Raw genomic sequence first — 15,706 nt, forward strand, 5'->3', positions numbered from 1 at the left:
GACAGTCGGCTAACTTCACACACAGTTTGCTGCTGATAGTTTTGTGCAACATGGCAGGATATTTATCAGATTTTGACAATGTGAACGACGACTTTGAGTAAGATGGAAGTAGAGTAAGAGTAATCTTTTTAAACCTTATTTCTGGCATGAAATACGTTGCATGTGTGCATCCGAAGCCTTTTATACTCCTCTGCGTCCCACCCGGAGTGATGCTCTGTCTGTCCTGCAGCTATAGCTGCCACAGTACATCTGAGTAGTAGTCCGTAGCAGTAAAGCCCCCCCCCCACCCCCGTGGGAAGCGTCAGCTGAGGACAGACGGCGGTGTGAAAGCCAAAGGCAAATGAAATCGTGCTGTTTGGTTTCCCATGTTTTGCTCTTTTAGAAGCTTTTTACAGAGCAGCTTCCTCCTGATGAGAGATTAAAGCAGACAGACTATAACTGAACTATAAGCCTTCGGTTTTCTTCTTATTACAGAAGTAAAAACTCAAATCTGAGCAGCTACAGTGATGTCATCAAATGTCTCAACAGCAGCCCAAAGCCCAAATATTCTTCTATTTTTACACAGCAAAGCAAATCCTGTAAAAAAAACACCAGACAAGCTGCTGTTTGGCTGATTAGTCGTAAAGATTTTCTTTTTCGTTCGTATTTCATGCCAGAAAGAAACGAGATGATGGAATATCACTTCCAATAACTAGTGCTTTGCAGATAATCCCTGGAAGACATAAGAAGCTTAGGCTCATCACATTTGCATCGTTCAGCCCCCTCGTCTCCTCACTCCTCCGTCCTCCTGCTTGTGACCTGGAAATCTTGCATTTCTAAGTGTTTTGAATATCCTAAAATGCAGCAGGAGGCGGCCTGTCAGATGAGTTAGATTTGAGCTCAGAGCAGCGTTTTCTTAGTGATGAAGGCGAAGTTGCACTTCACTCCAACCCTTTCAGCTGAATTAAAGTAATTATTTACTTTCCTGCAAACATTTCTGCTCGTATGACAGAAATAAAGAGTCTAAAGACTAAGATGGAGATGGTTAAGTGGAGAAATCGAGTGTTTATAGGCTGTAAAAGGGTGCTTGAGTGGTTTAAACCAAACAGGAAACTATATTCAGCGCATCTCCATGTCTTTGGCAGATATACACGGCTGGCCAGCTGTGACATCTGGGGAACCAAAGAGGTGGACTTCCTTGGATTAGATGACTTTTCCAGCCCCTACCAGGATGAGGAAGTGATTGGCCGAACCCCGACGCTGGCTCAGCTCAACAGCGAGGACTCCCTGCCTGTCTGTGAGGCGCTCTACCCTCCTGTTGACCTGAGCCTGCCCCCCCCTCAGCCCCAGCCGCCCCAGCTTCCCTCTCACAGTAAAAGACTCCTGGGCCCCGGCCAGGGCTCGGCCCCCGGATCTGTACGGCCTTCTCCAAGCTCCACATCCTCTTCCCGTGCTTCCCGCAGCCTTCTCCCAGACTTCCCCGAAGGCTCCCAAAAGGCAACCAGACCTGTCCCCTCCAGCACCGAGACCATGGCCAAGACCCAGAGCCACCTCGGCCTCTCCCAGGACCAGAGTCAGATCAAGGCCCTGGGGCGAGGAACAAAGATGGCGGGCCCAGTTTGTCACGGCTCTGACTTTGTACGCAAGGCGAAAGTACGAGTGAGCTCTGCACTCAGAGCTCCAGCTGACAGGCCCCCCCTGCCGGAGTTTGACAGGTCGGAGTCCTCTTTGTCTCTGCCTCCAGACGAAAAGGCCTCCACTTCAGCAAGTGCCACCCTGGTGGGCCCCCCCGCCACCGCAGCCAGCGGCTCAGGCAGCCTGGCGAGCTTCGAGAGGAAAGCTGAGGCCGTGGCGAGGAGAGAGATTCCTGTGGCCTGGTCGGCGTCCGTGCCTCAGGAGGGGAGCCAGGCCTTGGAGGGCAGCACGTCTGGGCTGGTGGCCGGCGATGCGGTGGCGGGGGCTAACGGCGGCGGTGGCGTTCTGGTGGTGGAGGACTCGGAGCAGAGCAAGGAGGAGGAGCACAACTACTCGCTGTTCCTGACTCGCAGCGGGCTCGCCAACAGAGGCCCCTCCCAGCTGGAGGAGGACGAGGACGAGGAGGACGAGGACGAGGTGGAGGAGGGGGACGGCGATGGGCTGGACTTGGATGATGAAGACCACGATGAGGGTTTCGGCAGTGAGCACGAGCTGTCTGAGAATGAGGAGGAGGAGGAGGAGGAAGAGGACGAGGACTATGAAGCAGACAAAGACGATGACATGAGTGACGCCTTCTCTGAGCCAGGTAGCTGCCCTTTCCTTCCTTTCCCAAATAAAGCCTCTGCTCCCCTCTCTGTTGTTCTGATTCTTCCCCTTTTCTTTGCCGGCCCGACCAGGCTGTGACATGGAGCTGATGGACGACATTAAAGGCCTGACAGCTGGCGTCTCCAGCCGGAAGAGAGGCAAGCGCCGCTACTTCTGGGAGTACAGCGAGCAGCTCACCCCCTCCAAGCAGGAACGCATGCTGAAGCCATCGGAGTGGGACAGGCACACGTTGCCTAGCAACCTGTACCAGAAGAACGGGCCTCTCCACGGTACAAACTCGCGCTTATATAAACCGTCTGTGATCGGCCGAGGCGTGTTAGCCTTGGTAACGGTAGCAAAAAGCTTTGTGAGAATCTTCAAGGCATCGGACACAAAATGACCTTTTGGGCTCATTTATTTTTGACATTAAAACTTATGTAAAGCTCTTAGTGTGATGTTTGGATGCTTCGAGCAGCAGCTTGTTGCACTGATCACATTAAATATTCAACAAAAAGGTGCATTTCGCAGTTTTAAATAGTATTTAAGTGCCTTGAGATGACAATTGTTGTAATCTGGCACTATATATTGAATTGAATTCAATCAAAAAACTCACGAGCCCCTTTATTTAGCTGGTTTTTAACGTGGGATTATGATCTATTCTTATTCTTAAGTAATAACTATGTGCTTTTAATCGTTTCTAACACTTTATACTGACTTCTAATACACTTTATACTGACTTCTAATACAGTTTATACACACTGCATGTGCTGCAGTCTTGTCTCTGAGCATCAGATGATGATAGAAAGCCAGCTTGATGCCTGCTGAGGCATTAAAAATGGCGCTCATGCCTTCGTTTTGTCACTTTTTACGAAGGAAAATACATGTAAAGCTCTTAGTGTGATGTTTGGATGCTACGAGCAGCAGCTTGTTGCACTGATCACATTAAATATTCCACAAAAAGGTGCATTTCACAGTTTTAAATATTATTTAAGTGCTTTGAGATGACAATTGTTGTAATCTGGCGCTTTATAAATAAAGTTGAATTGAATTCAATCAAAAAACTCACGAGCCCCTTTATTTAGCTGGTTTTTAACGTGGGATTATGATCTGTTCTTCTTCTTAAGTAATAACTATGTGCTTTTAATCGTTTCTAACACTTTATACTGACTTCTAATACAGTTTATACACACTGCATGTGCTGCAGTCTTGTCTCTGAGCATCAGATGACGATAGAAAGCCAGCTTGATGCCTCCTGAAGCATTAAAAATGGCGCTCATGCCTTCGTTTTGTCACTTTTTACAAAGGAAAATACATGCTGAAGAAGTCTCGGCGCACAGATGTGGAGGACTTGACTCCCAATCCACGCAAGCTGCTGCAGATCGGCACAGAACTGCGCAAACTGAACAAGGTGATCAGCGACTTGACCCCGGTCAGCGAGCTGCCACTGACCGCACGGCCGCGGTCCCGCAAGGAGAAGAACAAGCTGGCGTCCAGGTAAACGTGGCGCCTGTGTTCACGGCACTTTGGGTTTGCTGCTCGGAGCTAACCTCCACTCATCTGTGTGTTTTAGGGCTTGTCGGTTAAAAAAGAAGGCCCAGTATGAGGCAAACAAGGTGAAGCTTTGGGGACTCAGTACAGAGTATGGTAGGTTGCAGTTTTTACTCAGTATTCATCCTTTTTTTCTTCTTTTTTCTGCCATATTTACTCATCTAAATCCGTAATAAGTCGTGGTTTTTCTAGCTCTCCCGACGCCTTTTTAGAAATTCAATGATTCAGCGTCTCTTTCTGTTAAAAAGCTGCACCTGAGAAGCATTTTGAGTCACTTTATCTGTCCTGAAACATGATCCATCTTGCAGATCGGCTGCTGTTTGTGATCAACGCCATCAAGGAGGAGATAATGATGCGAGTGGAGGACTCTTCTCCGCGTTCCTCCAACATGTCGGACACTCTGGAGCGCCTCATCCAGGAGACACTTGGTGAGAATCACACGGCTGCTTTGCTTTAATCTGGAATGAATTACTCCCCCTGCTGCTTTTTGGCAGCCTTTTGATTAAACCTTCACGTGCACAACACTGTTAGCAGTACACACCAGTATTTGATACAGACTGGATAAAGTTTGTGACTCACATTTGATATCAAAAGCACTTTTATTTAAAGACTGTAATCAAATTAGAACCCAGAAGCAGCAAGATTACCAGATAAAACCAGATATTACAGCGTAGAAAAGGAAGGTTTAGTTTGAGAAATATCTATGAAATAAATAGCCAACAAAAATGTGAGGCTGTGTGGTAAAATCATGCTTCTTAAAGGGGAACTCCGGTGTTTTTAAACCTTATTTCTGGCATGAAATACGTTCATCTGCTCACTGAGAACAGTTTGGTGAAAGTCGGCGTCCTTCGTAAGATATTTAGATAACTGGAGATCCATATAACGGAGTGAACGGGGCTTAGAGGATGCAGCCTCTAAATAAGGCATTATCTGTCTTTATTTCACCAATACTTTAAGAAGAATGAATGAATGAACGTGTGCTATAGCTCTGTTAGCTCATAGCTGCTGTTAGCTCATAGCTCTGTTAGCTCATAGCTGCTGTTAGCTCATAGCTCTGTTAGCTCATAGCTCTGTTAGCTCATAGCTGCTGTTAGCTCATAGCTCTGTTAGCTCATAGCTGCTGTTAGCTCATAGCTCTGTTAGCTCATAGCTGCTGTTAGCTCATAGCTCTGTTAGCTCATAGCTGCTGTTAGCTCATAGCTGCTGTTAGCTCATAGCTCTGTTAGCTCATAGCTCTGTTAGCTCATAGCTGCTGTTAGCTCATAGCTCTGTTAGCTCATAGCTCTGTTAGCTCATAGCTCTGTTAGCTCATAGCTGCTGTTAGCTCATAGCTCTGTTATGTGGCTACTTGCAGCTATAGGAGAGCTAACGGAGGGATTTCTACACAGGCACTCTACTGGGACCACTTCAGCTGCAGCACAGTTTATTCACTCCGTGCTCTGTGACAGTCGGCTAACTTCACACAGAGTTTGCTGCTGATAGTTTTGTGCAACATGGCAGGATATTTATCAGATTTTGACAACGTGAACGACGACTTTGAGTAAGATGGAATTTGAGTAAGAGTAATCTTTTTAAACCTTATTTCTGGCATGAAATACGTTGCATGTGTGCATCCGAAGCCTTTTATACTCCTCTGCGTCCCACCCGGAGTGATGCTCTGTCTGTCCTGCAGCTATAGCTGCCACAGTACATATCCTTAAAGGGGAACCGTTTTCGCCCTACACATGCAATCAAGTAGAGTCGTCTGTGATTGGTCCAAATCTGCTGGCTTTGGGCTGTACCTGTCACTCAAATGTTGAAGAAAAGTCAAGTGTAACCGAGTTGCTTCGCTTGGGCTGTAAATAATTAGCCCGTTTTCACCGATTTCATGGGTTTCAGTTCAGATTTTGCTCCGCCTCTGATCAAAAATTTAAAACAATCTGTTTAAAGTTTTTATTGAATTAGTCATATATTATATTCTAATTTTTATTGAATAATGTAGGGAGGGCTTAGCCCTGTTAGCCCAATTATACCAGCCGTCCCTGCTTATTTCTGGCATGAAATGCGTTCATCTGCTCACAGAGAACAGTTTGGTGAAAGTCGGCGTCCTTCAGAAGATATTTAGATAACTGGAGATCCATATAACGGAGTGAACGGGGCTTAGAGGATGCAGCCTCTAAATAAGGCATTATCTGTCTTTATTTCACCAATACTTTAAGAAGAATGAATGAATGAACGTGTGCTATAGCTCTGTTAGCTCATAGCTGCTGTTAGCTCATAGCTCTGTTAGCTCATAGCTGCTGTTATGTGGCTACTTGCAGCTATAGGAGAGCTAACGGAGGGATTTCTACACAGGCACTCTACTGGGACCACTTCATCCACACGCCCCCCTGCAGCACAGTTTATTCACTCCGTGCTCTGTGACAGTCGGCTAACTTCACACAGAGTTTGCTGCTGATAGTTTTGTGCAACATGGCAGGATATTTATCAGATTTTGACAATGTGAACGAGGACTTTGAGTAAGATGGACGTTCTTCCCGGAGTGAATGAGCTGTGCTGCAGGGGGGCGTGTGGATGAAGTGGTTACAGTAGGAGGAGCCGAGCTTCTACCAGAATGGAAGACATTTGAGTACCTTTGACCAAACCAAGTGCATTAGTTATCTGTTCAATTTTGCTGTTGTTTTAGCATCCATATAGTGCTGCGGGAAAAAGGCTGCATTTCATCATTGAAACATGAAAATTTCATAAAAAATGCTATAATCCAAGATGGCCGCCACCCCGTGACGTCATAATATGCAAATTAGGTGTGTCAATTTGCTTCCTACATAAACTTTGGGTCATCCTTAACATTTCTCTAATTTACAGAAAGTCTCCATCACCTATCAGTTTTAAGATATTTGAAATTTATTTGTCAAAATAACTTCACAGAGTTTGCTGCTGATAGCTGCTGTTAGCTCATAGCTCTGTTAGCTCATAGCTGCTGTTAGCTCATAGCTCTGTTAGCTCATAGCTGCTGTGTTGTTGTTATTGGCGGCTATCGGGGGGCTTATAGAGGGCTTTCTGCTGTAAATTAACTTATTTCATGCCAGAAATAAGGTTTAAAAATACCGGAGTTCCCCTTTAAGCTGATTTTTTTCAATGCAGCATCATCTGATAAAATCACACTTTGACAAAGTTTTGCTGTCAGTGGTTCTTGCATTTAAAATGAGAATTTTAGTTCTCAGAGAGCTGCAGCTTTTGTTCTAGATAGAGAGCTGAAAAGAGCAGAGTTCAGATGAGAAATGCAGCTCAGCCTGTTGCAACAACTTCTGAGAGAAAGCTGCACCACAAGCCGGACATATACAGACTAGCTCTGCTTTACAGGGTCAACAGAATATATTGGGATAAAAAAAACACACATAATAAAAAAATACTGCCATAAAAAGTCAGTGTGTAACAACTATAAAGATGATTAAATGATTAAATTAAACCTCTTTGCATTCACTGTCCAGTCTTCCTCGAATCTCAAATAAGTCTTCCCTGGATAAAGGGTAGAAACGGGAAAAGTGGGCAGAGTACTGCTTCTTTAACCGACTGATGAAGGCATTAAAACACAAATAAAACTCCCCCTGAAGTTACTGAGGTTCTCCTGAAATGAAACCGCGTTCAGACGCCGACTCACAACCGCAGCATCTCTGAATTTCTGTCTGTCTGTGTGTGCAGTGCCATCACCTGTTGCTGGGCAGACTTCAGACTTTGTTAACAAGATCCTGGAGAACACAGGAGGCGGCGATCCCACCGGCGGCCTGGTGGGCCTGCGAGTCCCCACCTCCAAAATCTAGACAAAACCCCCGTCCACTGCGAGGAGTGGACTAAACTTTTCCACCGTGCTGTCCCATTGTAACTATACACTGCATGCCCCTCCAACCCAGAGTAGATACACATTGTTAGTCACAGAAACACACTGTATGTGTGCTTGTTTTGGCCATGCACCTGTATGGCGCCCCCCCTGCCCCGGCTTCCTGTCTCTGCACATCACCGTCTCCCAACCCATCGCCTGTTGGGAGAAGCACGTCTACAGGCAGGTGGTGGTTAGGTGTTCAGCTACTAGCACGTCCTGAAACAGTTGAATATTAGGTGCATTTAACATAGCTTTGTGCCGGGTTGAGGCAGGCAGACGAGTGTAACCACTGGAATACTTTCACACCATTCGTTTGAGGTGGTAATGAAGAGGATTTGTTACAGACGTCGTCAAACATTGAGAAAGATCCAGTTGTCATTCTTTTTATACGCGGAGGAATCGCCCCCAAATGACACAAAAAAGGAATTCCAGGTTGTTAAATTGACCCATTCACTAAAGCACTTTGAGAACGGCTCTGGGTGGCAGGAGACATTTTGCAGTGAAGGTCCAAATGTTCATGCCATCCCCTGTTCCCCTGCTGAGGTTAGAAGTAGTTTCAGAAGAAAACCATCACTTAAAACCGAATTGAAAGGCGCCCTGCTGATTCCAAGATGGCTGATTTCGCCCGTTTGAGGAGGAGGAGGAGGCGCTTTCTGACCCTGTGCTGGTTATAACTGGACTGGCGTTTCTGCCAGTAATGGGAACCGTGAGGAAGATGACGACGAAGATGCCACAAACGGTGACCCATCTCCTCCAGGAAACTGAGAGAGAGTGTCTCCCAGGCACCGGCTCCCATTTTTGTACAGTAGAGTTGACCAGGCAGTTTGGTGTGCTCATACTAGTGTTTGATCAGAGTTCTATTCATTGTGCCTTGTGTATGTATGTATGTACGTGTGTGTGTCCCCGTGAGGTCGAGTGCGTGTGTGCGAGAGGGACCGAACGAGACCAGGTGATTGGCTGGAGCTCCCCGAGGTCCAGCCAATCGGAGGAGATCATTGGTGAATAAGAGGAGGGACACACTTGTGGGGTTTGATGTGTGTTTAAAGATATTCTGAATGTACATAACAAATGGAAGCTCTTGTTGCGCGATGCCACAGAGTCTGTGTATATAGGAGGGCTCTGCAATAGATTACTTTTGGTTTTTGGTACTCTGTGTTGGGGGGTCGGGGGTCGGGTTAACAGATATTTTTCGTTTAGAGTTACAAAAAATATTTGCACACTATATTTTGATTGTTTTTTGTACCAAAGACACATGCAACGAAATGGCGACCAGCCAGTTAAAGTAAGGTTTTGCACAGCTTACCTGACGCCGTATTGAATGTAAGAAATGTGGGAGGGTCAGGGAACTTCATAGAACTGTGAAATTAGCTTGGGTCCAATTCTGTACAGAAAAGGAACATTCGTTTTGTGTTTTGAAATCTAGAAATTAACCCCGTCTGTGGGCTTCTCCTGTAGATTTGTTGCTTAGGAAGCACTTCATTCCTGAACTGATTCCTCCCTCCACATGCTGATGTGTTAAAGGCGCTCGATAGGACAAAACCAAGCGCTCGTAGATAAGCTATGTGACATTTTTGCTTGTTTGTCAAAGCGTTGCAAACAATAACCAAAATGTTCCTGTGTTACTTGTTTGAGTTCCGTATGTAGACCAGGTCTAGTTCACAAGCAGAATATTAACTGATCTGTGTTTTAAAGTACTGTACATAGAAGCATTGAGGATGTATCTATCAATGGTGAAATGCCACTTTTCATGACAATGATTCATTTTTAAAGCATGACGCATCGAGAAAGTTAGAGGAAAAAACCCACAAAACCTGGAAAAAACCCAGTTTTCAGTCTATTTTTGTATTTTAGCTGCCTGCTGCTTCTCCTTTCTGTTCGCCGGTCGGAGCAGGAGACGAGAGGGGAAATGCAAACCGGCTCGTTTGACCTGAACTCAGCCCCTTGACCTCCTCTGCTCTCCTTCTCCGACCGGCGAGGTGAAAGCAACCCGGTTTATTTCAGGAGGCGGTGCGGAGCATGTGAATAAGCTGGCTTTAGTGAGGACAGAGGACAACACTGTGGAGATGTGTGGGCAGGCGAGGAACCAGCTGCAGCGCCGTCTCAGGCGCTGAAACGAGGCCAAAAGCATTTCAGCCTGGAGTCGCTTAGAGTCGCGTCATCACAAGAAACAACGGCTCAAAATTCAACCAGCGGATTATAGCCTGAGGTTGAGTTGAAGTCATGAGAGTTTCCTCAACAGAAAAGATGGCTTCTGTTCTGGTTTCTTGCTCTATACGTGTGTCTATATATATCTATATCTATATGATATAATACAATCCTTTCTGTTTGGTCTAAAAAGGGAGTAACGGTGCTTTTTCTGAGTATCCATACATCTTATTTGACTTCTTTGCGTAGCTGTAGCCTCACGACTTGCTCGCCCCTACCGTCCATAGCTATTTCCTTGGCAGTTTTGTAAATAAAATTAGTTAATAAGTGTTAGATATATGTATAGATTACCTTATATGTTTAAAAAACAAAAGCACTTTGTCCAAAAAAGAAAAAAAACAAACAAACAAAAAGAAAAGCATTTTTTTTCTTCCATTTGCTGCTAAATGGCCTCGTGTGAATGCTGCAAGTGTACTTGAGGACTACTTGCTCGGATAAGTCTATTACCTGGCGTGGCTAGGCCTGCGAAGGAGCGGGAAACGGGGGCGTGCGTGCGGCCTGGCGAGGGTCCGATCCGCAGGTTTCCGAGGCCATGAAATGATATGAAGTATTGTGCGAGAGCGTATCATCGCTTGGCTTTGGGAGGCTCGACAGGAGAGGCCCATTTCCTGGTCAGGGACGGTGCGTTTGTGGTCTTAAAGAAAAACGAGAAAAAACTAAACAAAGAAAAAAAAGAGGGTTTTGATTCCAGGGCCCCTACGTTGATCCTGATGCTGACCCCTTGGTGTCATGATTCATTTGCCTTCAGTAGAGGTTTCCTATGGAAAAACAGATTCTGCTTTGGCTTCCTCTTCAGGGTGATGTACAGTGTAGACACATTTCTTCAGAGAGCTATATTGTTATCATTTGTAAACTGATTTCTACTTGTGACTTAATGAGGAGGGGGTTTAGCCTGGGGCGGCCGGGAAGATCGCGTTCCCGGCCGCCTTGGGGGAAGTTACTATATCACTGTACTGTATGGCAAGCCAATTACAAATGGAGACTCAATCCGGACACTTATTGCCTTCTGAAATGACTTTTCACATCCACACAAGCGAAAATAACGACATGGCAGACGTGTTTGTAGCTAACGGGCTCGCCCTGGGTTTATGACATCGTCCTGTCGCTACGGTAACCAACAACAACAACAACAACAACAACGAAAGCAGTCAGCCTGAGTGGCTCAAAACAACCTCGACTGGAGTAGCAGACGTGGAAATGAAAGTGGCTTCAAAGAGTCTGAACTACTTGACGTGTGTCTTATGATAAAGTTTTGAAGCATTTTTCTCTCTTTTTTTCAGCTATGATTTGATACAAAGTCTGACAGGGGGCTAACCGCGGTTCAGGCGAGAGAGAGGCGAGCGCGTTTTTCTGTCGATCGTGAGGCCGGTTCAAGGAGGAGTCCTCACAGGTTTTTACATTTAGGCGCAAGCTGTGCAACTTTACATTGAAACCAGGAGACTCTGTGGCATTTTAACAGTAAGGAAAGGAGTGGAAATCCACGCCAGTAAAACTATTCCTTCCTCTTCTTCTTTTTTTTTTTACGTCTGATGACATGAATCCTATACAGTCAACTATTAAGCTAATAGAGTGTGTAACTTTGTGCTACTCTTGTCCAATGAAAGCTACGTGGATCCATAAAGCTCTTCTTCAGCAAATCAGGGTAATATCGTTCTTCTATATGTGATCACATATAAAAATCAAAAAGAAAATATATTTATGTATTCCACTTATTGTCGCCATTCTTTACTCTGTACAAAATATTGTCTGTGAGTGTGTGCGCGTGTGTGCGTGCGTGTTATGATGAATTATAAATGTCAATCACTATGGTGCAATGCTCTAAAGTTTAAAAAAAAACTTTAAAAAAAAAAAAAGGCCAACAGACTGACACAAGATTTCATTTGAGAAAAATCTGCAGCATCTTCCCTTCATGAGGACTTGACTCCGATGTCCAGTGATCCAATTGGGGTTTGTCACATGGTGCTGATTACTGTTCATCATCCATGAAGTAGTGCCCCCCCCCCGATCATTTTCATGGGTTCAGAGTTCTGTTGATGGCGTGATTTTGTCCTTTTTCCTTGTTTGGACCAATCAGGAGGATTCTGGTGGATTCCTGCTGCGTGCAGAGAAGCCGGATGATGATTTCTGCGTTACTGACCTGTTTGATCGCTGTTGTTCAGGCGCGGCGTTGCTTCTTTTGTAAAAGACAGCCTTCTGGGTCTGACACCGCAGCCGAGGCGCTTCACCTGAAACTCTTCTGTTTCTGTGGTGCCACCGAGTTCCACGAGGCCCGTTTCCAGAGAAAATATCAGGACTTTTTTTATCGTCAGCAGACTGAGACGAGCAGAGTGTTTAAGTGCCCCCCCCCCCTCTTTAAAGAGCTGTGGCGGGGGTCCGGTGAAGGTGAAGAGTAAGACCTGCTGGCTGTGCTGTCGAACCCCGGAGCCTGTCTTTCAGTTTCCTCTGTATCATTTCAAATGTTTCCCTTGTTCTTGTAAGAAAAAAGAAAAGAAAAGAAAAAAGCGGGATCCTTGGAGGCTATGTGCTACTACTCTCCACATCACCCCCCCCCCCAGGTGGAAATGCAGCAGGAGCTCCTGCATGCTGGTCCCCTGCGTAGCGCTGAGAGACATCTGGAATCCCTCAGACTGGGAAGCAATCGTCACACAGCTCTTGCATGGCTTCGGGGGCTCTCTGTACTCTCAGTCGTACGACTTCAGACTTGCTGCTATTGAACGAGCACAAAGAGACTTCACATTTGGGTTTGAGGGTGTCTGTGACACACTTACAGTAGATTTCCACCGCACACACCCTCCCCCCGTTTGTTTTCGGGTCCCACGTCTTTTATTTCCTGCAACAGACCAACAGCGTTCCTCACCTTGCACTTGGTTTTTTGCGCTTATGAGGACAGAAAAAAACGAAAAACCTTTGAAATATGATGCCTGCTGAACCAGGTGCCTTAATCAAATATACGAGAACACAAATCTGCACCTTCTGTCAGTCTGGAGGGGGTTTCCCCACAGAGACGAGGAGCTGGGTTTCCCAAAAGCTCATCTGAGCCCCTGAAAAAGACCCTTTAACAGTCTGAGTGATTGGATGCTTTTAGGAGAAGGAGACGAGCTTTTGGGAAACCCGGTTCGGTTCTTTTTAACTCCTTCTCTGCCCACTACGCCACGTTATTGTGTTTCCCGTATTGGCTGCTGCTGCTGCTGCTATCTGTGCTGGTGCGTCTGTGTGGAGACGAGGAAACTTCCACTGTGTCCGTGACAGAGGGAGATAACAACCCTGCATTCTTCTTCTGGGGTTTGGACGTGGAGCACTGTGTTGCTGCCTCTTTTCGTGACAACAGAGGAAGAAAAAACCAGAAAAACCAATAAAAAAAAGGACTTTACATTTCGTACCTTTGCTATAATGAAGTGCCAGACCCTCCTTGAAGTCAGTGTTGGCACTAAGTGGCGAACGCAGCGACAAACTGAGCATGGAGGAAACCTGTGGTGCTAATCTGTCCGTGGCTGGGTGCTACAGTAACATGGCTGTGTTGAATTTTTAGCCATATTGTTCTTTGTGTTGACGACTCCGGTCAGGCTTGTGTTTCTGACTGCTGTACATGGCGAGACTTGGCGAGGTATAACTCTGCTGCTGCTGCTGCTTTGCTGATGAATGTAGACTAGTCTTCCTCAGCAGGATCCCACAGACAGACGAGTGTCTGGTGGCGCTTCTTTCCTGTTGCTCGGCTTTGTTTGGAGGAGACTCTGATCACCAGGATCCAGAAAAGATCTTGAATGTTGTATCTTTATGTGGCTGCTGTCTTGCTTATGTGTTTAAACCTCTTTTTATTAATATTATTGTTTGATATTTATGCTTTGACTCTATATGCTTTTTCTTTTTTTTCCCAAAATTATGTCATGCCATTTTCTTTGGTCTCTGTGTTCAAACCATTATTTGATATTTATTTGTGAAGTCCTATAATTTAACATGTGAGGAGACGGATATTCAATCTAAACTTAGCAGCTTTTCCACTGAAGCAGGCGTCCGAGAGTCCCGGGAGGAACTCAGAGTCACAATGAAATCAGCCTTCAGCTTACTGCATGAAGCCATTCCACGGATAGAAAAGTCATCAATGCATCAACCTGCTGATCACTTATCGCCTCCATGGGGAAATCGATCGACTCGATTTGACAACAGAAGAGATTTGGACTCATTTCAAAGGCTCTGAGGAGGTTTTTAGAGCCACTTTCCCACAGTTTCCACAGTTTCCTGTTGATGCTTTTATCGACATTCCTCCAAACAACTTGCTTCGGGTGGAAGTCGTCGTTTAAGGGAACATTTAAACCCTGATGCCAGCTTCAGATGCTAACCTGCTCTTTTAAACTAATTGGCCAACGCGTATTACTGGTTCTCTGACTTCTTAAGAGTCTCGCAGTTTGCCGTAATGTCTTTATAGATGCAACTGGACGCCCTCGGCTGTTTTTTCACCTGCTTTCTCCACAGAAACCAGGATTTCATTGTGACTTTGAGTGATCTCTGTCTGGGAGGTCAGTGTTGTGTCTTTGGGGGTTTGATTTGCAAAGTAAACCTCTCTTGTTCCAGCTAACTCTGCGGTTTGCTTGCTGTCTTGAGCTTTCGTGGAGACTTTTTGTAAGTTTTGTGGAAAAACTTCACTGTGACAGACGCTGCCTCCTCCTTCTGTGCTTTTTTCCTGTTCGATTGATTGTTTTTCTTTGTTAGAAGGGCTTTGGTTCGCAGTTGTCTCGTCAGGGAGCCCCTGAGATTAGCCAGGGGTCATTAAAGGCTGGTGGGCAGAGACCCCTCACCTTCCCTCTGCAGTGAATGAAGGGGGAGCCCCCCCCCCCCTTCTGCAGACTGATTTTTACTGAAACAAACAACAACAACCCACTCTCGACAATAATTTCTATTTCTACACGTCCAGCTCATCATTATCCACCACCGCAGTGATTCGCATCTCCTTCCAGACTTGCCAAAACGCACGGAGCAAGGCACATTTAACCGAAACAAAAACCTTATCTCAAAGCATCTGTTCTGTTTCTTTTCTCTCTTTTTTATAGCCGAATAATAGCGGACAGTAAGGCGATTTTATAGGAAACCCGTTCATGTAGAGGATGCAGGAGGTGCGCTCAGCCTGAGCTCCACAGCTCCACGCCGCTGTTCTGATGCTTCTGGTCTCGTATGGTAACTTCTTTGAGTAGATCGACAGCATGGGATCTTTCTGTAGTTAGTCCTGTGTGTGTTCCTCTCCCCGGTCTCAGTAGGAAGGCTGTACATCATTGCTAAGTGCTCTATAATAGATCTCTTGGTGATTCTAATTTCATAAACAAGCGAAACCTGCAGAAAGTGTATCCTGCTGAAACTAACTTGATCCTCTCTTTAGCAACGACGTCTATATTTGTAGTTCACATATATGCCTGTTCAAATACAATATCTTGACAGTTGTTATATTTATGTTGTGTAATAAATGTTGTGCTGGGTTTCTACTTTTGTTTTGACTAACTTTTTCTTTTACATTGTGTCACTTCTTCTTCTTCTTCTTCTTCTCTTCCCCCCCCCCCTCTGAGGCACAGTCGGTGGCTTTATGCACAGGCATGGAGATGTCTCTCATTGTCTTGGTTCGTTCTGTTTCAGAGCTTCTGCTCCACACCCTGCAGACACCTGCCCTGAATCTCTGTTGTGTTCTTGTGCCTCTCTTTGTTTTTCTTTTTTTATCTCGTCTCTTTTCTTGAATCATTCTTTCTCTGTGGTATCAGCCGGGAGTTGGTACCGCAGCTCTGCTTGTAATCACGTTAGTCTGATTATGTTTATTGATTTTAATATCAAAATAATAAAACCATTAGCACCCTA

General features: G+C 45.5%; 1 protein-coding gene across 1 annotated transcript in view; it reads left to right on the plus strand.

Annotated features, from left to right (window-relative positions):
• crebrf (creb3 regulatory factor) overlaps positions 1–15,706 on the plus strand; it is a 28,285-nt gene extending 12,579 nt beyond the window's left edge. The window contains exons 5-10 of the mRNA XM_072375508.1: positions 1,125–2,260; positions 2,352–2,549; positions 3,564–3,753; positions 3,830–3,903; positions 4,116–4,235; positions 7,489–15,706. Coding sequence (XP_072231609.1) covers positions 1,125–2,260; positions 2,352–2,549; positions 3,564–3,753; positions 3,830–3,903; positions 4,116–4,235; positions 7,489–7,607 — 1,837 coding nt within the window. The 3' untranslated portion in view covers positions 7,608–15,706. The remainder of the gene's footprint in view (positions 1–1,124; positions 2,261–2,351; positions 2,550–3,563; positions 3,754–3,829; positions 3,904–4,115; positions 4,236–7,488) is intronic.

Source organism: Leuresthes tenuis, unplaced genomic scaffold (assembly GCF_036924035.1).
Source record: "Leuresthes tenuis unplaced genomic scaffold, fLeuTen1.0.hap1 SCAF_21, whole genome shotgun sequence".
In the NCBI taxonomy this organism is placed as follows: Eukaryota; Metazoa; Chordata; class Actinopteri; order Atheriniformes; family Atherinopsidae; genus Leuresthes; species Leuresthes tenuis.